Source organism: Triturus cristatus, chromosome 11 (genome assembly GCF_964204655.1).
Source record: "Triturus cristatus chromosome 11, aTriCri1.1, whole genome shotgun sequence".
Lineage (NCBI taxonomy): Eukaryota > Metazoa > Chordata > Amphibia > Caudata > Salamandridae > Triturus > Triturus cristatus.
The window spans coordinates 957,446,508-957,468,961 of NC_140594.1; the positions used below are offsets into that span (position 1 = coordinate 957,446,508).

The 22,454-nt window shown below is 42.2% G+C and overlaps 1 protein-coding gene across 1 annotated transcript in view; it reads right to left on the bottom strand.

Annotated features, from left to right (window-relative positions):
* LOC146785743 (neuropeptide FF receptor 1-like) overlaps nucleotides 1-21,875 on the bottom strand; it is a 782,045-nt gene extending 760,170 nt beyond the window's left edge. The window contains exon 1 of the mRNA XM_085633582.1: nucleotides 21,566-21,875. Within this exon, the coding sequence (XP_085489708.1) occupies nucleotides 21,566-21,875 (310 nt within the window). The remainder of the gene's footprint in view (nucleotides 1-21,565) is intronic.
* Nucleotides 21,876-22,454: the final 579 nt, after the last annotated feature.

Consider the following 22,454-nt stretch of genomic DNA (forward strand, 5'->3'; position numbering starts at 1 on the left):
CATACTCATCAGAAATTTCAAGTGGAAGAAGAGTTTGGAGCCGCGCTGGAAGGGACCAGAAGAGGTCCTCCTGGCTACCCTTACCGCTGTGAAGGTCGCCGGCTGAAAGAACTGGGTGCATGTCACCCACTGCTGCAGGATACCTTTGCCCTTGCCCTATGATCAGTGAATGAGGTACGACGTAGGGGACTCTGAGTATGAGAAGGTACCTCAGTTCATCCCCTTCAGTGATGCCAAGCTGACCTGGACCCAAACAGATGCAGATAATGACAAAGTGCTGAATGCAGCAGTTCCAAAGGTGATACTAGCTATTCAGGAACCCCATTTTTCACTGATCCTTCTGTGCCTGGATCCACCAGGTACAATCTACGTCCTCGACTGAGGAATAGTGCACAAAAGGAGAAGTCAGATTAGAAAGGGATGGACTGTGCAAGTGAGGATGTACTTTGCTGTAGTACTAACGGAGTTAGTTTAGGGTAAAGTGAGATTTGTGCAGTGTTTTTGATATTGGACAGGATAAATTGAACGTGTTCCTTTGGAGGGGGGTGCATTATCCTGATAGACATGAGATACATCACAACCTTAGTACTGAGCAAGCTCTACCGCCGGTGCTCAAGAGCGCCAACGTTTGATGAACAATAGGAGCCTGTACCAGTGAGGCTCTGATGGACACTGGGATCACTTACTTTTATTATCATTTTTGCTGCATTTCTCTCTGTGCTTAATTATTTATCCCTTTGGTCGGCCTATTGATGAGGAGGAGCAGCCATTTGCACCACTGCATTCAATAAGGGGTTGGTCGACAAACAACAAAATTGTTTGCATATCAATTGTTGTGATTGCGCTAATGACAATATTTGGAATATCCTGGTTTTTAGAGGAGAATTTTCCTGTACATTCCTTGCTTGGTACAACTCCCGCTCTATTTTTGTTACTCTAGCTCCACACAAGAAGCGCATAGGCAGTCCTATACAGACAATATGTTCACACAAATTTTGCATCCTGCTCATAATGTGTCCAATACGATTAATTGTTGGGTTTGTGGGTGGCTGTCTTTGGTTACTCATAAGAGTGACAATTTGTTGTCTGTGCCACTGTCATATACTGGGAGCTGTGAGGGTTGGTATGAACTGTTTCGGTTAGCGTACTTCCAATTTCATCTTTCTACTTTGGATCTAACATCCACTGATTCTTACACTGCAAATTAATATTTACACTTCTATCAAGGGTTTACCCCTCTAGGACCAGCAGGACAACGGACTCTAGGGACACTGTCTTCAAAGTCATGTTGGAAAACGTACTGTAGGGTGAAGGATACTGCCTGGTTTAGAATGAAAATGCCTGACTTCCAATCGTTTAACACCTCTGAGTACTTCCAATCCTTCCGAGGTCTAAATCTTACAGAAGATAAGCGGATACCTGTGTCAGTGGTCAATACGACAGCTAGTTTTTGTGTCCGGGGGACAGGGAAGATAACATTATGGGAGAGTAAATGTAATTTTACTTACAAGCAGAATACGACTAATAGTCCACCTTTGGTCCTGCCCCATAATGTCTATTTTGTTTGTGGGTCACAAGCTCATGTTTGGCTCCCGAGGAGATGGTCAGGTACATGTTATCTCTCTTTTCTTCCTCCCCAAGTATATGTTGCCCCGTTTATCACCAAACTCATCGACTGCAACGTAGAAGTCCATTCCTCTCCTGAGTCAAGAGGGTTGTGGATACGAAAGATATAGATCAGACTGATACCACCGCACAGCAATTTTGGAATGCTGTGAAGGGCCTACTACCTTATTGGGGTCCCATGGCTTCAAATTCGTCAGTTAACAAGAGTCGTTGAAGGGGTTATCAATACAACTGCTGGGATAATGACAAATATCACTGCTGAGCTCCAGGCTACGAGATTAGTCATGTTGCAGAACAGAATGGTTTTAGATGTTATACTTGCTGATAGAGGAGGGGCTTGTCGGGTCATTGGAAGTATCTGTTGCATTTATATACCTGATAACACTCCCAATGTTTATTCAGCTATATAAAAATTACATGGAATATCAGCTGAGAGACACCAAGAGACAGGTACTTGGTATCTATCGGGGTGGTTTTAGAACACGCTAACATCCGGGGGTTGGAAGATCCTCATTTTCTTGGCTGATGTTGCCGGTATCATCTTTACACGTTGCCTCTGTATACCATGTGTCCCAGCTTGTTGCTCCTATTGTGTCAATATCCTCACTCCCAAACAGAAAATTTCAATTCACTACACTAATGCCGCGATTATGATCCAAAAAGATATTGACGATTTGATGCAGATTGACGAAGGTATTTTTGAGACTACGTCTTTTCTTGCAGCCTGTTTCCCTGATCCTGACTGTATGACCTGCTCCTGATACTGATGTTGCTTTGTCCTTGAAAATGCTATATTTTCTTTGATCATTTTTTAAAACTGTTAGTTCATGCTGAAAGGAGGGTCTGTTGGAATGAAAATGTTTCCATTATTTTGTCTGCATATTATTCTATGTAAGTTAGCATTTCTGCACCATTTTATGTTCAGCCGCCATTTTGGGCCATGATCGAAACTAATCCTTATTTTCTTCCAGAGAAATGGCCTGTGGTAATTTTCTGTTCTCCAAGGTTGGGCCTTGCTTTGCTAATTAATACACAGTTCTTATTAGTGCATACCTTTCCCACTAGATAGAGGCCTTCTCCTACTAGTCTAGTGACGGACATGGACAGAGTGACCTTGGTAGGAGATAGTGTGTGCCTGGCCTCAGAATCGAAACCTATCCTTTTGTACTTCTTTGTTTAACTGCATCTGCCTGGAAAATTTCATTATGGGTGTGCCTTCATTGGTTCTGAATTGTACATAATGTATCTCCATGTTTGCTGATGCCAGTCCCTCTACAGCAATCTTTAGAGACTGGGCAGACTGGGCTCCGCTCGAGTGTATCTGAATGAATATATTGGTTTGTATTCTCTACTGTCTGACTGACTCTTCATTTGTATGGTGGGCTGAGAGGTGATCGCGAGTGACCCAGGTGATCCTTATCGGGTCACTTCCTTCACATTCACGGCAAAAGGCTGGAGTAGGCATACTAAAGTGTAATTCTTTGTATGGAACCGCCATGGCAAAATGCTTGTGCTAGCACGTTGGGGCCGATTCTTGGCATAAAGGGTGACAACTGTGGCATATAGGAGTTAGACAAACATGACAATATGCTAGCCCTATCATACTAGAGGTAAAGTTTGACATAAGGGTGACCCATGATACATGGACAACATTAAATCGAGGACTGGCATTTGATCTGTAACCATCTCTTAGCGGCACATGATATGGAAATATTGGTCAATGAAAAGAATGATCTAGGTGAGAGTATTCCCACATTTTCTGGGGGGGGGGGGCAAATGCTGTTATTGGTTTTAACAGTATGTCATCGAGCCTTGTCCCATGGAGTTTGGCACCTAAGGTCGTGGATATAATGCTTAGCGACCATAACTGTATTACTGTAGAGGTTACTCTATGGAATAAAAAACCTGTACCTGAATCGGGGGTTATAGCTAATATTGAACCACATAGACCAAATGGTACAAGGTTAAGATGGAAAGGCGACAAAGCGGAAATGACGTCTGATCTAATTATAAATAGCTGCTTATTTGAAATTATTGAGATTCTTGAGCAGGCTGACGTCACTGCCGATTCTATTCAACATTTTATTAGATTAGAATTAATTCCATCATTGATCAAAAATTTACCAAATCAGCTGAGCGTAAGTCCAATCAGCAAAGGGGATGGTTCAACCATGCTTGCACCCTTGCACTTAAAGAGCTTAAAGATGCACTGGCAATCAAACCCAGAGTTAGGAGCCAGGTGTCCCAGCTTAGATTAAACGATAAGATTACAGTTAAGCGAAGGAAGACGGAGTTACAACGTGAGGCCTGGGATAAATTGACACAGGCTGCTGAAAGGAAAGACTGTACACTATTTTGGGCCACTGTTAACTGTCCATTTTTAAAAGATGAGAAGGTACCAGAATTAACATCTACGGTCAGTATGGAAACATGGATTTCCCATTTTTCTATAATTTTTGATTCGGATAAAGCCTTGGGTAATTATAATGACTGTTGGCCCATTGTTCCCTTGGACATTAGCATCACCGAGGTCTTGGATAGCATCGGTGCAAGCAAAGGGGGAAAGGCTCAGGGTCCCGATGGGGTGCCCATCGATGTTTATAAGTTAGTCCCGGAGGTATGGGGACCCATGTTGGTTAAAGTTTTTAATGCAGCAGTTTGTTTTGGGGTACCCCCAACTTGGGAGGAATCAATTATAATACCAATATTTAAGAAAGGAGATCGGGGGGACGTAAAGAACTACCGTCCCATCTCCCTGCTGGATTCCTCTGTGAAAATAATGAGCCGGGTACTTTTGGTCAGGCTGGAAGAATGGGCAGAAACCAATGGCATCCTGGCAAATTGCCAGTATGGGTTTAGAAAGGGAAGCGGGACGATCGAGCAATGTTTAAATCTCGAACTTTTGATTGGGAAATACACCCAGGCTAAGAAGGGCTCTATTTATCTCTGCTTTGCAGACTTGAGTAGTGCTTTTGATATGGTGGACCATGCAATTCTCTGGGCCAAGTTGATTGAAATGGGGGCCCATGAGGGTATTGTCTTTTTCTTGGCCCGACTCTATGTCAAACTACGTACTAGCGTACGATATGGTTCTAGTGGGGAGTGTACCACCAAATTTTTGAACGGACGGGGCATAAGACAGGGGTGTGTTCTTGCCCCCCTGCTCTTTACCCTTTTCATTAATGAAGTGGACTCCGTCCTACAGACGATAGCGGCAGACGCCCCTAAAATTAATAATATCAGTGTCCCGGTATTACTCTATGCGGACGATGCCGTGTTACTGTCCAGGACCCCGATAGGGCTTCAACGCTTAATGGATGGGTTCTCACAGTTTATTAAATCTAGAAAATTAGTGATTAACAAAACCAAAACTTATACCATGGAGTGTGGGCCGGGGAAGAGTAAGCCCCACTCTTATTATATAGATGAACATAGGGTCCAACAAGTCGTTAATTTCAGTTATCTTGGTATCACTTTTTCCAAGAACTGCAGTTGGGCCAGCGAGCATATAAGTGTTAGAGTTAAGATGGTAAGGAGCGCTAATGGGGGTCTTTACTTTTGCCACTAAATTAGGGGATAAACGGATAAGCGATATGCTTAAGATCTTTCAGTCACGATGCCTCTGCACCGCCCTTTATGGGGCGGGGGTTTGGGGTCTTGCCCCGGCCGGGTGCTTACAGGTGGAGGAGAATGTCTTTTTAAAAAGACTTTTGTGTCTGCCCAAATCTGCTTCTAATGACTTAGTCCATAGAGAACTTGGTATTCCATTTCTGAATGATCTGATCCTCCTGAGGCCATTATTGCTGTGGCGGTCAATTTGGCTGAAAGAAGAGACATCGTTAAACAGAGCCATTATTAATGATTGTTTCACTGTTGATAACCATTTAAAGATCCCATGGATTAAATATATTATCAACAGTTTCCAGGAGATCTATGGCCTTGATATTAAAACTGATAGATATGGGGCTTCAGAAATTCCAAAGTCAGAAATGAAGCATATCTTTTTGATGTGTAAAACTGAGAGACGGGCCTGCAATACTGCCATTCTATCCACCTGTGTACGTTACAGCAATATGAATGAAATGGAGGGTTATCAACCTTATTTGACCCAAGTGACCAGAGTTTCCCACCAGTCTGTCTTAACTAGACTAAGAATGGGGATTGTGCATAATCTGGTTGCCTTCCCTTCCATGAACAAGCAGCCTGTTGGTCCCTGTCCGTGTGATAACTTGTCAGCACAAAGCACTATGCACTTTCTTTTGCTGTGTCAATTATATGGGAACTTCTGTAAAGCCTTTTTAAAACCCATTTTTGTTAAGTTTGGTGTCAGGTCTGTAGATGATTCTATGAAATTGCTCTTTAATCTGCACCATCCTGACATTTGTTTTTTTACTGCTACTTTCCTACTAAAAGCTATCAATGTTAGGAAAAGTATGAGCTTTTAAATAATTATTCTCCCCTCGCCTGTATTATATGTTTCCTTTTTATATATCAGCTGTCTAATGTGATTGTAATTGTACTGTTATTGTATTTTATTATATGTGTGCTTTTATGGACATTGCTTTTTTTGTTCCGAATAAAGCCTTATGAAATGAAATGATATGTAATTGTTGGCATGTCTTATAGAGGGCACCCATGGCAAAACGCTGGCCCTCACACAATTGAGGCTATTTGTGGCCATCTGTAGCAAATTCTGAAAAAAGGGGGTTGACTCCTGTGGTTTATTAGGTTTCACTGGCTTGCGGCACCCTGAAGGTCCTTTACTATACCACCGCTTTTTTTAGTAGATGTATGTGAAAATGTGCTTTAAAATGCACTATTTAATCATTTTAAAAAAACTTTTCTTGGGAGTAGTCCCTTTACCCTGAGCCAATTCAAAAGAGTTCTGGTTTATTTGCTTTGTTCAGTACAATTTAAGGCAAGTATTGTTTTACATGCACCCCACCACTTTCAAAGGTTACGTCAGCTCCCCACTATAGGTGGATCCTAAAGAGACATTTGTGTTGTGTTTTGCAATTAATGACACAGCTATACTGTAACTTCAGTGATGATTTCAATTATTGTGATGTCATCTGGGTTAAGGTCAAGTCAAATCCTGGGAAGATTCGAGGTCAAAGTCAGATGATGTCAGTATGGTCAAAGAGTGTGTGATGTCACTTCAGCTACCCCAGGCATTTTAGTGAATCTGCATCCATGCTGGAGTGGCTGCCTTTTATCATAAGGTAGGGAAACTGTTTGTGTCAAATTTAAAAAGCATGGACACTTCCTGCCCTTCAGGTCCCATGCACTTCATTCTCTGGATAAGAATACGTTTTTAAATAAGATGAGATACCACATAGTTAGTTTTCCTGTTTTTAGAATAACACTTCATGAAAAATGCAAACAAGCCAACGAGCTACGCCCCCTTGTCCTGACTTGTTTACAAATTGTTGGCTTCAATAAATTAATGTACTTGGCCACCCTTCTTGTATGAAAACGTAAAGTGCATTAATAAACAGAATCCAAAAAAAGAGACACCAAAGTTATTTAGCATCTAACGTTTCCTTTGAGTGAAGGCTTAAGGATACAATAACATGTCTCAAATAGTACCTTAAAATCTATTCAAAGTTTCTTATCAAAGTAAAAAAAAACATTGAAGGCGGAGGCTAAAAGGCAGCTGGAACGAAAGTCTCCAACTTTTTTCATGCCGCGGTTTCCTATTTTTGTTCTAGTTTTAATCTTCCATTTAAAAAGTCTTCTTTTCCGAGTTTTTTTTACTTCTGCAGGTGCTTGGGAGTAATATATTAATTCCAAAACGCAGTTCAGTACAGAAGGAGAACACAGGCTTGACATGTGTGCCTGGTAATTTATTGTGCCTAGCCTACAGGTGTGTTCAAGAACTGTGCTTTTTCATGCTTGAAGTAAATGGATGCCAGATGGGCGGTCTTTGTAAACTTAGGCAGAGACGGATATATTTTTGGAAATGAAACACTTCCCACTGTGGCATAGCAAGGATGCCATGGGCCCTAATGCAAACAAGGAAAACAGGCCAAAACGTCCAAGTTTATCAGTTAAAACGGAAAACTGAGAAACAGGGGCCCCACAGACCTCTGAGCCTGGGTGCCACTGAACCTGTTGCAATATGACTGGCCAGGTTTGCAATAGTATTTTTCAAATAAACAGTATGTTATATTTCTCAGCCTCCCTATTGAGTAGTCCTCATTCCTACACTAAGTGACTTCACTTATATTCTCAGCTTTGGGGTAAGTCGCAAGTGAGCGCTAAGGTCCATTTCCCCCTCTCTGAAAATGCCCAAGCCCAGCTTATGCGTTGTAAAAGGTCTACCACCTGAAAAGAGAGCAATAATAGTTGATTACCTAGGAGGAGCGTCGCCTCACTTAATAAAGGGAAAAATAAAATTATTACTATCGTTATTATCATTTTAGTTTTCCTATTTGAGTGAGTGGCTCTCAGGGTGGGGCGGGACTGGCAAGAAGCAGGGGGATGAGTGGTTTACACTCCTTAAGTCCGCAGGACTGCTTGGCCGGCCCTCTTGGGCTGTTCTAACAGTCCTGCGTACTTTGCTTCTTCCCCACTAGGCTTCATTACACAGCCTGGTGAGGAACATGCAAAGCCTCCCATTTCCCGTCTAAGTGCCAAACCACGGCACTCAGACCAACCACAACACTGCATTGCAGCGTAGTGATTGACTCAGGGGAGCTTTGGTGCTTCCTTCTACCTGCCAGGACTCCAGGAAGAAGGAAGATGATGGAGGACAGAGGAGAGACGGTAGCCAGTCAGCACAGGTACGTGGTGTTTTCCCTTCTTGTTCATAGTCGATACCCCCACCGCCTCACCACCCGGGTTCGGTAGCAGCCTCTACTGAACTTACAACATTTGTTGGTGACCTGATAAGTTAACGTTGAGCAGGTAACTACAATGTAGTACTCTGCTGAATTTTTTTTAGGCTCAATTAAGTAATTTAATTAGATCAATCTAAAGTGTCCATAAAAATTGCATTAATCAATCAATCAATCAAGAAAGCTTTATTCGATTGTAGGCAAACAACCATAAAAGCACAATAGAAGAATTTCATACATGTTAAAATTCAAATAAAATGCATTTAAACAAATGATAAAAACATTATTAAACTTCACAGGCTTTCCTGAGATTTAAAAGAAACATTTAAGATAGAGACAATTTTTTTCTTATACACAGAACCTTTTTCAGAAAGGTTACCATCCTAAAAACAGTATGTTCATTGTCTAATTGTTGTAGTGCCAGAAGAGAAGATCGACATTGGCAAAGCCCGAACCGTTTTAACACAGGGACTATACTCATTCTCCTGGCATTGGAATACAATTTACAAAAGAGAATGACATGAATCGAGGTCTGCTTGGAGATTTTATCACAGGGGCACAACTGTAAAACGTGGGACCAGTCATTTGCTTTGGGCAGAGTAACTAATCTATGAACTATTCCCAGGCAGAAGCGAGTTAAAAGGAACCTGCCAAAATCACTCAGGACCGAGGTGAGGTAGGATTGAATATTAAAAGTAATTAAAATCAACTGGTTATGCAGGACTGTAGGTTTTGCAATTTCAGTTGATACACTGGCGGAGTCTAGTAGAGACAAGCCCTTTGCTTTTAATTCCTTCTTAGTTATTTCCCTGATGGTACTGGGGTTGGTGAAATACTCTGGATGGTCAAGATGTTGAAAGAACCTTCGAACGTAGCTGATCCATGGGATCTTCAGGGCCCTGTCCAGTTTCAAGACATCCAGAGCAATATCTTAATCAAATGTAATTTTACTCCAATTAGATGCACCAGCTGGAATATTAAGAACCCCAAAGTTGCAAGGTATTTTCCTTCATTAAATGTTATAGGGAAGCATACGCCCCAGACCAAAATGTGGGACAAACACTTCATAAGAATATGAATCTGTAGCAGGCTTCCACTGCTGGTGGACTTCTAAAGATGGGGGGGGACCACAGCGTGTGCTTAATTTATAAAAGAATAAGTGTCAGTGCCCAAAACTCTGCTTAGGAGCCAACGACAGTAGCTATTAAATGTCAACACTCCGACTTCGAAGGCTGCATAGTCTCCAATCCACTTCATGCTTTTTTAATCCAATACCAGACACCCCTTTCCCTTTATCTCACTCTTGCTGGTTTCTACTTTCTCCCATTGTATAGTTTTTCTATCTTTCTCTTCCCCCTTCTTTCCCATTTGTTTATTTTTCGCTCTCTTGCTCTCTGGAAGTGTAGAATCAGGAAACAAAGTGCAGGTCACCAAAACTGAGTGCCGGTGGCCTCCACTGGCAACAACCGGCTCACATGAAGAATGGAACACAGCATCACATATGAGAAGGACAGGAGACAAGTCACCACAGATTAAATTGGCTACATTATTCCTTGTGGTCTGCACCTCAGTGTGCAGAGTCTCAGCAGCTATCAAGGTAGAAAAGCGTGTACCCTTCTTGGCAATAAGAGAGCCCCCAAACCTGAGTCAGTCAAATCAGCTGCAGAGGCAAGGAAGAGAGGAGGCAGTCCTTTTCAATACATTCCAATTAAAAGTCATTTGCCAATCTGAATTTCACAAGTAGTTAGAGCCCCTTAGTATCTAGGGACTCATAGAAAGAGCCACAGGTGGGCCAGCACAACACAATCTCACTTTCCCACCAGTAGGGCTGAGGTTGAAAGTGAGAGTCCAGCCAGCATTTTGAGGACTGATCCCATTCCTAGCAAGCTGTAATGGGCACTAGCATCCAACTCGAAGCCTACTGGGCTAGAAGGGAGCAAGCTGCACTGTAAACATAATTGTCTCAATTCAAAGCTCTCCTCCATGTCCTGCATTCTCCTCCCCTTTTTGTTTACCCTTACCACTTCCCTTAATTTTTGCCCCTTTGTTCTTTTTGTTTTTAGGTCTTGCTGAGCCCAGCGCATGCGCTGGCTCGGAGAGACATTTTGTGTGTGAGCTTTCAAAGTGCTACTGGCTGGCCTAGCGCTTACGTTCACGCGGCCTGGCACGCGCGAACCGCTAGCCTTCAGCAGCACTTTGAAAACTTGTGCGTCATCGCGATCACTTTTGCTTTCAGATTTCTATCAAATCATGCGCTTAAATAAAGTCTGCTTGGGCTGCGTGCATTTTTGTTGCTAAAGGATTTTGTCTTTATATTTGTGCAATCTGATGGTCGAAATGATTCTGACAACGTTAATAGGCTCCATTCTTCCTTGATAAAACAACATCAAGAAAACACCATGCATCCCTCGACTCAGTCCGGAATCCAATCTGAAGAAAGGCACATGCAGTAAAGATAAACACACGCCAAAGAAAACTTTACTTTTTCCGGCTAACTCTGTGAGACACTGTTACACACCAGTTCCATTGGTGATCCAAATGGAATATGTCTCGCTTGTGAAATCTCTAATTTCCACAGACAGATTAAGCCAATTGAATGTAAGGCTGATCACTGAGCGTCAGTAAAAGAAACGTGCAGACTCATGTATGAAGTAAGTTTTTTTTTTGTGCTTGCTGCAAAGTCTGTTATTTAGAAGTGTGAGCGCTAAGGTGGGATTTTGGAAAGCATCAGGTTTGCTCAGAGAGAGAAACATTGGAGGGGCGCTATTACTCGGCACTCCGTCCACAGGTCGTACCCACCTGTACAGTCTGGATGTGATGAATCATAATTCCAAAACCTTACGTCATGTCTGAGGAGTGTGGCCCATCCTTTTGCTGTGTGGACTGACCTTTCCTGTCCTTATCTCCCAAGGTGTTATGGTAGTTAGTGTGGGTGTGTGACATTAGTTGGTAATTCAATTTGGTTGAAGATGGCTGTACCACTGTGGCCAAGTGACCCGAAGGATGCTTTCTTTCACAATTCCAGGTGTCTGCGCCATCTTGGGGGTCAATTACCAGACTTGTCTGTATTTTCCTTTTCTACTCAACATCATTGCTTATTTATCTAAGGCTGTTCAAACAGTTAAAAAAAACTGCTGATATGATACGAGTATATCTACAACCCAATGTTTTAAAGCACTGGTGTTGGTTCTGATTTAAAGGTTTTACTCTAAGGAGACTCGCTATTCTAACAATTGTATTGCTTTTAGGATGATGCTGCAAGCGTTAAAGGAACCCCAGGATTCAACGCTGGTGCTGATGCTGCAAACCTGGACAGGGCGATTAAGGCTAAAGGTAGGTTAAAAGCCCAAGTGACTGGATTGTGTATTCAGCTGTGTCATTCCAGGGGTCTGGCTGGTCTCATAAACTGTTCTAAAATGCCCAGGACCATTTCTCCATACCTTATCTTTTACAGCCATTCTCTTGTGAATTAGTGCCTGTTCCAGACTTCTACAGCTTTTTCTGTTGTTAATAACTATTAATTTAGTTATGCAATAGTACTTGGAACTGAGCTTGCAGACACAAGGTATCTATTATGTAGCACTGTGCACCTCCACTACATCAACTACATTAAATTGACGCACGACTACATAGGCCCACTTCATCAACACTTTTAAAGATAGGGTAATAATTAGGGTTAGGCTACGTGGTAGCACTGGGGTAAGAGTAAACAGGCAGATTAGACTTGGGGTCATGTTTAGGTTTGAGGGCACATCTCTAATCCCACTTTTTGGACCCCAGCAGGTGGCTCAGCACCCTCCAAATTCCCTTGCTCCCTTTAGACCTACATGTTATTGACCTTTAGTTTTATATCCTTGTGCTTGTCCCATTAAGGTTGCCTGGCCTCTTTCACGCTTTTTCGTTCTTCATTTTAATTAATTTTATGTGCCAGTCTTAATGTCCTATGGCCCGTTTTTCTGCTGTCTGACTTCTGCCTGTTCTCATGGGCAGGAGTGAAAGTCTGCACTTTGTTTTCACTCTCCGAGGTGGCGCCTACCCTGCCTCGGGGCTGCTACATTATGGTCCCCGCTAGTCTGTTGGTGCGCTGAAAAAACACCAAATGCAAGCCCATCTGCACCCATCCGCACTCGGACCACACTTAGTGCCAGGGATCCGGGCCCTCTCTCCCCCTGGACATTAAGGTAAGACTCTACTAACCCATGGGTCTCTCCTCCCCTCTGGGTCAACAATTACCTCATCTCTCCTTATCTCAGGCCCAGCTCTGAATGGGAAAGTCTTCTTCTGCCTCAGCCAATGAAGGTTCTCCTGCAATTTGATGTGCCCCATAGACCGTACTTACCTCCAGTCCCCTCCTGCACCTGGCGTTTGCTAATTTCAACCTACCCAATATTCCCCATTGTACTCTCGTGCCTAGCAGCAGCACACTTCTCACGAATTAACCTCAGTTCTCTGGCTCATGCATATACACTCGCTCTCTACCAAAGCACCAAACTGAGCTTTGGGACCTTGTCAGCACTCATGAGCCTGAGGTTCTCTTCATCACTGAAGCGGACTTAAGGCCTCGTCCATCTCAAGCATTTCTCTTGCAATATTCACTTGTTGTAAAGTTATCAGGCAAGAGAACCCTCAAAACAGGCAGAGATGTTGTCATCATCTACTGTGAAGAGCTTGCTATTTCCATTTTGAAAGCAGATTCCCTCCGATTGGCATGAATACATTAAATTCACCTTATTTGAGGCTGTTATTTACTGGCCTTCAGGCCCCAGGAAAGATTTTAGGTCTAAAGTTACTGAATTGGTTGCTCCCTTCACTTCAACCTTCATGCGGATAACATTCATCATCAAGATCATTGTGTCCTTCTGGCTGCCTTGTTCACTCTGGGACTTCAGCAACTTGTTACTGACACAACTCACATAGCAGGCTACACTTCAGACCTTATCTTTTCAAATTGAACAATATTAGTATTCTCTCTCCAGCCCCAGTACCCATTATCTACATAATTTAAAGATCCCTTTTCCGCATCCTTGTCAGAATCCTGAGTGAGGCACTAAACAGCCCAAAGAAATGCATTTTGAGCCACAATATGGAAGTGCCGCTTGTCCTCACTATGTTTATAACAATAATGTGTACACTTGAAAAACTGAATCATGCAATTGATTGACGCTATCTTCCTCTTTAAATTCCTTTTTAATATGCAAAAGCACTCCTTGACCAACTACTACAACAATAACATTAGAGAACTGAAACTGTATTGCAAAGAGCTCATACACATTCGAAGGCGCACCTACTCTGACACTGATAGGGGCATATACAAAGTTGCACTCAATAGCTATAAAAGACTTATATATTGCATACATCGTTATTACTAACTAAACGGAGTGCATTCACAAAGGATACAACTCTTCTCTGGAGATATTTTCTGTTATTAAAGATGACTTCCAAGAAGCACTTACTCCTAAGCCACTATCCCAGCACAAGAACTATGCTACATCTTAGCAAATTTTCTACTGATCAAAATTAATCCTGACTATAAACATTTTGAGCTTCAGTCTAGCCTAGACTCTCTTCCCTTCCTGAATGAGCCTTCGGTAGCCATTACTGGTGTATCTCTCTTCAATTTCAACCCCATTAATAGCCATGTGGTCACCAGCCTGATGCTCTCCATCAATTCAGACTCTCCTCTCCAAATGACCCTTGTCTGCATCACATATATTCTTTCTCTCCCAAAACAGTGGGCTCAGCCCTCACTATGCTTTTCAATACTACCCTTGCATTGGCCGAGGTCCTTTTATCTTGGAAAAATGCAAAGTTCTCTTATTGCTCAAAAAACCCTCTGCCTATCCCAAAACCCTATCAAATATTCGACCCATTTCTCTATTACCTCATCCTGCTATGGTCCAAGAATACTGGGTGGGTCAGAGCTGCCAAAAGCATGGAAACTGCTGTTCTGACAGTCACAGTTGACACTGTGGATCAGATAGCATCTGCGGCCCTGATAAATCTCGACCCCTGAGCGGCCTTTGAAAAGGTCTCCCATGCCATTCTTCTTAAATGACTGCATGAATGTTGTATCTACCATAATGCTCTAAAATGACTAACAAACTTTCTCTCTGAGAAATCACAACCTGTTCTTCTTGCTCCCTTTTTTTCAAACTCTTCCAGGTTGACATGTAGGGTATCTCAGGGCTGCCCCCTGAAACCTGTCCATTTCAACATATACATGTCTACTTTGGTAAATATCATCAGATCCTATAGCTTCAATATTATCTGTTATACGGAAGATACACAACTTGTTATCTCTATCGCAGTCAATGTATTAGCCACACACACCAAATTTCCATCCTGTACAATAGAGATTGCTGATTGGATACATACCCACTGCTTGAAACTCAACAACATTCTGGCTGTGTTATTTCGTAAAGTAACATCCTACTGAACTGATGGCAAACGCCCTAGGGAACTGGGGAACACCCCTCAGCCTACCAACACTGACACAAATCTCAGGATCATCCTTGCTACTAACTCGCTCAGCACTCTTAAAGCTCCTTTACCACACTCATTAAGCTCTACATAATTCTGACCCACGTTATCTGGCCACAGAGTCTTGTTTCTTCATCCCACTCAATAACTGTGTTTCTCTCTGCAACGACAAGCAAAGGTCCCCCATATCTGACAAAGGTCCGCCATATCTGACTTTCGAGATCCACTGGATGCTCCTTTATCTATCTAGAGACTTCTAGCTGGAACCAACGACCTCAATGGCGTAACGAAACTTGAGGGGGCCCCCCTTTAATGTACGATGAGGGGCACCCTCCAGACTCAATTGGGAGCTCTCTGGGCAGAGTACTGTGCTGAGGGGGCCCCCTGTAGCTTAGGCCCCCCGCACCGCAGAGGCTGCGAGGGCCTGTGTTACGCCACAGAACTACTTCTCTCACTGCAAATGATGAGTTCACTACCCATCTTTAAAACAAGCATTGGCATAGCCAATAGGTCTCGCCTTTGGGACCTTATAAGGGTTTAGCCATGCAACAGTTGATGTTGTTGCATCAAAAATATTGTGCTGCATAACTAAATACTTATAAGGTCCCAAAGGCGAGACCTATTGGCTATGCCAATGCTTGTTACTGAATGGTTCAAAGAATGGAAAACCTTTGCTGTTTGGGGTGCGTTCACATTGCAAGACTGTCACAAGTTCCAAGTCTCCATACATTTCTATTTAGAAGTAGCTTTGTGTACGTAAAGGTATACACTATCAATTGGGCATATGTGATTAATGTTCATCTAGAAGCATTAAAAAGTAGGGCATGTTGAGAGAGTGGATCCATGCTTGGATGTTCTTATGGGCTACAATTACTTTGACAGATGTAGCCAGAGATTCCATAATGTGGGGGTGCTGAGCAGTGTACATATGTGTGAATAGTTATATATCAAAAAAGAGTGGATCACTTGAACCTGTTATCCAGGGTTTGGTGGTTATTCGACCGTTCCTTAAAAAACCCTCATTCACGTTTTTAGGTGGATTATGTGGCGGTATATCTTGGTTCTCCGCCTTTGTAATGTGATTGCATCATCATCGGGTTTAGTGTTGTGCTGCCTCCGCCTGGAGGAAAACCACTGGATAGTACAGTAGCGATCAGAAATCAAAAAAAGGACAAGGTGCTCATGTGTCGTGATACAGTGAAAGTTAAAAATGGGGATGTTTTCTCATGCTACCTGGACTTTAGAAGGAGGATATTGTCCAAGCAGGAAGACAGCGTCAGCACAAGTCGTGCAGAGCGGGATTTCCGCCTCACTACGCTGCCATTCTTCCTAAGAAGCCCGAAATCCGAGCTTTGAAGGTACTAAACCTTCTAATAGGAGATCATTGAAAAATAACACGAACTCCTCACCCTTAAAGCGGACAATATCCTCCTTTAAGACAACACCCCCTGGTCCTGATGAAAGCTCACCTGACCCTCCTGGGCACGTAAAGAGCTGAAACATGTCGACCCACTCATTGGACTGACTGTATAGCGGACACATTACCTGTCCAAGCTGCACAATCTCCTCTATTTTTTATTCTTTTTCCACGCACCAGACAACAATAAAGTCTAAAGTCCAGGTAGCATGAGAAAACATCCCCATTTTTAACTTTCACTGTATCACGACACATGAGCACCTTGTCCTTTTTTTGATTTCTGATCGCTACTGTACTATCCAGTGGTTTTCCTCCAGGCGGAGGCAGCACAACACTAAACCCGATGATGATGCAATCACGTTACAAAGGCGGAGAACCAAGATATACCGCCACATAATCCACCTAAAAACGTGAATGAGGGTTTTTTAAGGAACGGTCGAATAACCACCAAACCCTGGATAACAGGTTCAAGTGATCCACTCTTTTTTGATATATAACTACCAATTGGAAGGTGACTGGATCACGTATCCTTCTTATTCCCTACCAACTGATTAGCCATACATATGTGTGAATAATCACGTTTCTGAACTATCAGCATGCATTATTAATATGAGTTTGCACACAAGGTCGTACAGAGTAGAAACATGAATAAAGAGTTATTGACAATTAAACTGTTTTCTCTTGTGAAGTATGCAGAGTGGATGAACCAACTTTTGGCAATGATCTTGAAATCTACTTTGAATTAGATTTATATATGAATTAGAGCAAGTTAAAATTTCTCTGTCCTGAATTTAGCATAATTCTCCTCTTATTAATCTTGTGAAGAATGCTCAGTTTGAAACAGTGGGTGGCTGTGGGGCCACCAGCGCTCATTTTTGGGGACAAACATTTCTACTTTCTCAATAGACTTTCATCCAGTGAAAGAGAGAGAAAAACACAAGATTCAGAATGAAAGAAGGAGAGAAAGAATAGAAAACAAAGGCAAGATGCTAAAACAGAAACAAGAAACATGCAGCGAGAGTGAGAATTAAATAACAAGACAGGGAGTGTCTGGTGATGAATAAATGAAGGATGAGGGGGAACCAAGACTATGCAGCCTTGAAATGCTGCACCCCCAATATTCAGGACTTTGGGCCCAGTGACTTATGGCTTTACAATATAATCACTGCCTCCAAGACTTTCCCAGTGTTGGGATGTGGACTTAGAATTACCCATACAAGTTAGAGGATGTTTGAATCTGGTCTTGCATGACAGAGAATAGTCTTAGTACGCCATCATTTACATACAATTCCCGCATTTCTCCTGAAGATAAATATGAGTGTCATTATGCACTGATTCAGTTGTAAATTTAGATATCATAGCTGAATCCATAAAAAGACAGGTTTTCAATACATAATGCATAGTTACATTAAACTTCCAAAAGGTCAAGCTTCAACCTTTTATTAAATTAAGAAGTGAAACGACTATCCATCACAAATTAAGTAATTTCCCAAAGAACTAGAGACATTTTTCAATTGACCAATATTTAGGGATCTATGCCATACTGGAAATTTGGTGCTGTGCTGCAGTGGGTTTAGAAGGAGTATCTTTCAAACCTTGTACACTCCCCAGAAATTATTCGAACTACAGTTTTGGATATGGTTTTGCACAGACAGAACAACCTGCAGGTTTCTGAATCTATCCCTTTCATTAAGGAATCAGAATGATGTATAATTGGGTCATAGAGATGCCCTTTTGCTCTAAGTGGTGAGTAACCAAATAGGATATTTTTTTATTCTCACTTATTCATGTTGAAGGACTTCACTAAATAGGTTTGGTGGGTTCGTACACATGCAGATCTTGCTTTATTAATGATGATTCTCATCAGAAAAGAACACAAAAAGATGATGGACGGAATGTTGAACATTGTCAAACATTCACCCCCAGTCACAGATCGGAGTTTAATCTATCATTATTTTGCTCATCACGCCATTCCAGTTTGGACCCAGCCATATGCAAATCAGCCGTGACCCTGTTCCACTTGGGAACAGTCCAGCCCGAACTCTCAGGCTAGGTCCTCCCTGGACTGGAAAACAAGCATCCTGGGACCAGTTTCTTAGCATCACCTCTCATCAGCTTGGCTAGCTTGGAACCTGTGGCACAGCAAGCATAAAGCACGTCTGGGCATACCCTTCCCACTTAGGGTGAAAATGCAACACAAAAAGCTGGTAGCCGGAATGTCGAACATTGTCAAACATTCACCCCCAGTCACAGATCTGGGTTTAAACCATCGTTATTTTGCTCACCAAGCCATTCAAGTTTGGACCCAGCCAAATGCAAATCAGCCTTGACCCTGTTCCTCATGAGAACAGTCCAGCCCGGACTGCCAGGCCAGGTCCTCCCTGGACCAGAAAACAAGCATCCTGCGACCGGTTTCAGGGCATCAGTTAAAGAACGATGAAGGATTCAACCCAGATCTGTGACTGGGGGTGAATGTCTGAAAAGTTTCAGCGCTCCGTCTATCATCTCCTTGTGTTTGCTTTGTCTCATCAGAATTGACCACCTGATCTAGAGCATTGGAGCAGGACAAAATGATGCACCATGGGTACAGAGGAGTGGGAAAGCAGTGGTGATTTGATATCAGTCATGGAAGGTACAGATCCAAGAGTGCTGACTTAGTGACTTCCTTCGAGGTCTCTGCGAAGAAGGGAATACACAAATACAAGATAACTGCAAAGGTGCAGAAAGCAGGATGCACTTAATCAACCAACTAGTGCACAGATGCCAATAGCATTAATGTGAAATGCATTCGTCGGTGGGCAGGAAGGCATGTCATAGGCACTGAAGAGCCTTTGAGTAGGTACAAAGCAGGGTATACTACACAAGTGAGATACGATGAACAGTGCTGTTTCAGGAGGAAATAATCATAGTGTTTGGATAAGTAGTCATTTGCTCTCACATCTCTACAGGACTTTTGGTGTGTGTTTATAAATATATTTAAGAAGAATTAGACAAAACCTGTAGTGTTTGAAAAGCTCATTGTGTAACCTGTGTTTGTCCCTTTGTCTCCTGGCGCACCGATCAAGTTACAGGGATTGTGAACAGGACAATTGATCTGTACTAGACATATTTGCCTCCTTCTTCCAGGGAAACACCAAAACAATCAAAAATGATCTGCAGACAGCAAGGGAGCTCCTTCCGGTTATACCACCTATCAGCCTCACTCCATCACAAATAGCAGAACCACTTGGTCTCACAGGACACCACCCAAAAACAATTCTTCTTGGAATACATGCAAAACCTTCCGCAAAAATGACATTCACAACACCCTTACAGTGCTTAAACCCTCAAACACTTCACGGCTCGCTACCATCAAATATCTTCAGAGAGATCAAATACTCTTTCCTTCCAATTTGGACCAAGATAGTAAATGCCTCATTTCAGCATGGCGCTATCCTGGACTGCCTAAAAGTAGGACAGGTAAGACAGGAAACCCCTGTTCTGAAAACAAGCACCACAGATCACATGGACACTTCCGTCCTATTTCCAACATTCCAGCATTAGATAAGCTCATTGGAAACCGTGTTCAGGTCTAACTTTGCAACCACATTGAACTATTCCAACTTCTAGACCAATTTCAATCTGGCTTCCGTCAAGGCAATAGCACTGAATCTGCCCTTATAAACATAGTAGATGACATACTAAAAGTCCTGAATCAGAACAATACTGCCTCCTACACCTCATAGACTTATCATCAGTGTTCAATACGGTTAAACATGGCAGTATCTTAGACTTACTTGAATGGAGGATGGGGCTTTCTGAATCCATACTAAACTGGTTCACATCATTTCTCCATAACAGAATTCAAAGAATTAAAGGTTAACCACTCCCTGTCCAATGGCCCACCTGTCACGGTAGGGATCCCACAGGGGTCCTCTCTCTCACCTACGCTCTTCAGCCTTTTCATAGAGCCTGAAGCTGAAATCTTCGATTTCTCCAACACCATTATCACATGTATGCTGATGACACCCAAATGTACTTGACAATCTCTTCCACAGAAGATATTATGTCCCTCAACTCAAATCTACTCAAAAATGGCTAGCCCGCAACCACCTCAAACTTAATGCGATAAAAACAGAATTTCTCCTATTTGTCCCACCCAATACCTAACCTGAAATCATTCTTCAGATGAATCATGTAACCACACTTAACTGCTCATCTCGCCTTATAGACTCCACAAGATCTTTGTGAATTGCGCTGGACATGAAACTGAACATGCAAGAGCACCTCAATACCACCATAAAAGGAAGAAACCATCAAATTAACCTTTTAAGGAAACTAAAATTCTTCCTTCCTCGGGATGGCTTCAAATCAGCAGTCCATGCCCAAGTTATTCCCAGATTGGACTGCCCAAGTTATTCCCAGATTGGACTGTGGAAGTGCTACCCTTTGTGGCCTTCCTAGATCAAAGTTAGCATATTTAAAGGCTAAATGCTGCTGCCAGGCTCATCACAAGATCAAAAAGAAACAATCACATCTCCCTGAATCCTAAAGCCCCTAACTGGCAAGAATACATTTAAAAATTGCTTGCATGGCCCATAAAGCTCAACATTACAACACCCCGAGGTACTTGACACAAAAAATAGAAATATGTAGTGGATACAGATCATCTAGAATCACCAGCACCTTGGTACTGAAACCACAGAAATTCCAGAAAAAGAAAACTTGCAGCAAAGACTTTTCAGGTATTGCCCCGAGAATTGGGAACTCCTTACCAGCTGAAATTAGACTAATTCCCTCAACTGCTTCTTTTAAAAAATAAGTTAAATTACTACTTATGAGCACATTTCTCCCTAGGTCATACAACTCATCTCAATATCTGCACCCATGATTGTTATGAGACTGCCGACCATATCTATTGTTTTGTCGACTTATCCTGGAGATTTCACCTTCCTCAATTTGTAAATTTACACAGTTGTACCTCTCTTGATCATGTTGTTGTTTGCATCCACATCTTCTTAAACCCAGTCATTTGTAAAGCTCTCTGATACCCTCACAGATTATGTTCACGCTATATAAAACTTTATAAATAAAAAAAATAAAAAATAAAAAATATATATATATATATTACAGTGGGCATCTCCATACTACAAATTCTGTTGACTCCATGTTGTTTCCTCCAGCAACATAGTGCACTTTATCTTTGACCAAACAGCACTCGTACCTGTTATCAAGTTGTCCACAAGAGTGGTTGGCACGCAGAAGATTCCTACTAGCAAGTCACTTATGGCGAGATTGAGAATGAAGAGGTTGGTAACTGTGCGCATCCGCTTGTTCTTCAGCACGATCAAGCACACCAGGCTGTTGCCAATCATACATAAGGCAAATATGAACAGGTACGAAATAATGTAGCTTGCAGCGACTGGTGGGGAATGCTGATAATATGGTGAATAGCTGACATTGCCACGGTGGTTGCCTGCAGTAGAAATGGTGTTGTTGACACCATCTTCTGTATCTGCTGCTGTGTCTGTCATGTTGCTTTGAACTCAGTTTTACCTGCAAATTGGAGATAAAAAGAGAAAATGTATTTTGTTGTAAAACCTAAATAAACAACCACACTCCCCAAATCAATCAAAATCAACTTTAACATAGTGTTGAAGCAGTGTCCAAGCTCTAAGGTAATAGTTTGAAAGTTTAAATCATTTTTCTTGAGTATGTCCAAAGACTGGAGTACAGCCGTAGATCGCATCAACTAAAAACTTGAATATCTACTATTAATTCTGATAACCAACACAGAAATAATCTAATTTTGTTACAAGCCTAGAAACTAAGAAAAAGGTTGAAGTCGCTGTCTCTCAAACCCAGGACATATTAATGAAAGGGAAGAAAAGGGAAGGATGCAAGGGAAACAAGAAAGTAAGTAAACAATATCAATAAATGTTCACAATAACCGCTGCATAAGAACTCTGACAAACTCATGAAGAATTCTTACAGCAGAAGAAAATCAGAGTCATGCAGGTCCTGTGTAAGAAAAACATGCACCAAAAAGAACGAGCATACACACGTATAAGTTCACGGCTTTAGTACGCACCACTACATCTCGCAAGGGATTT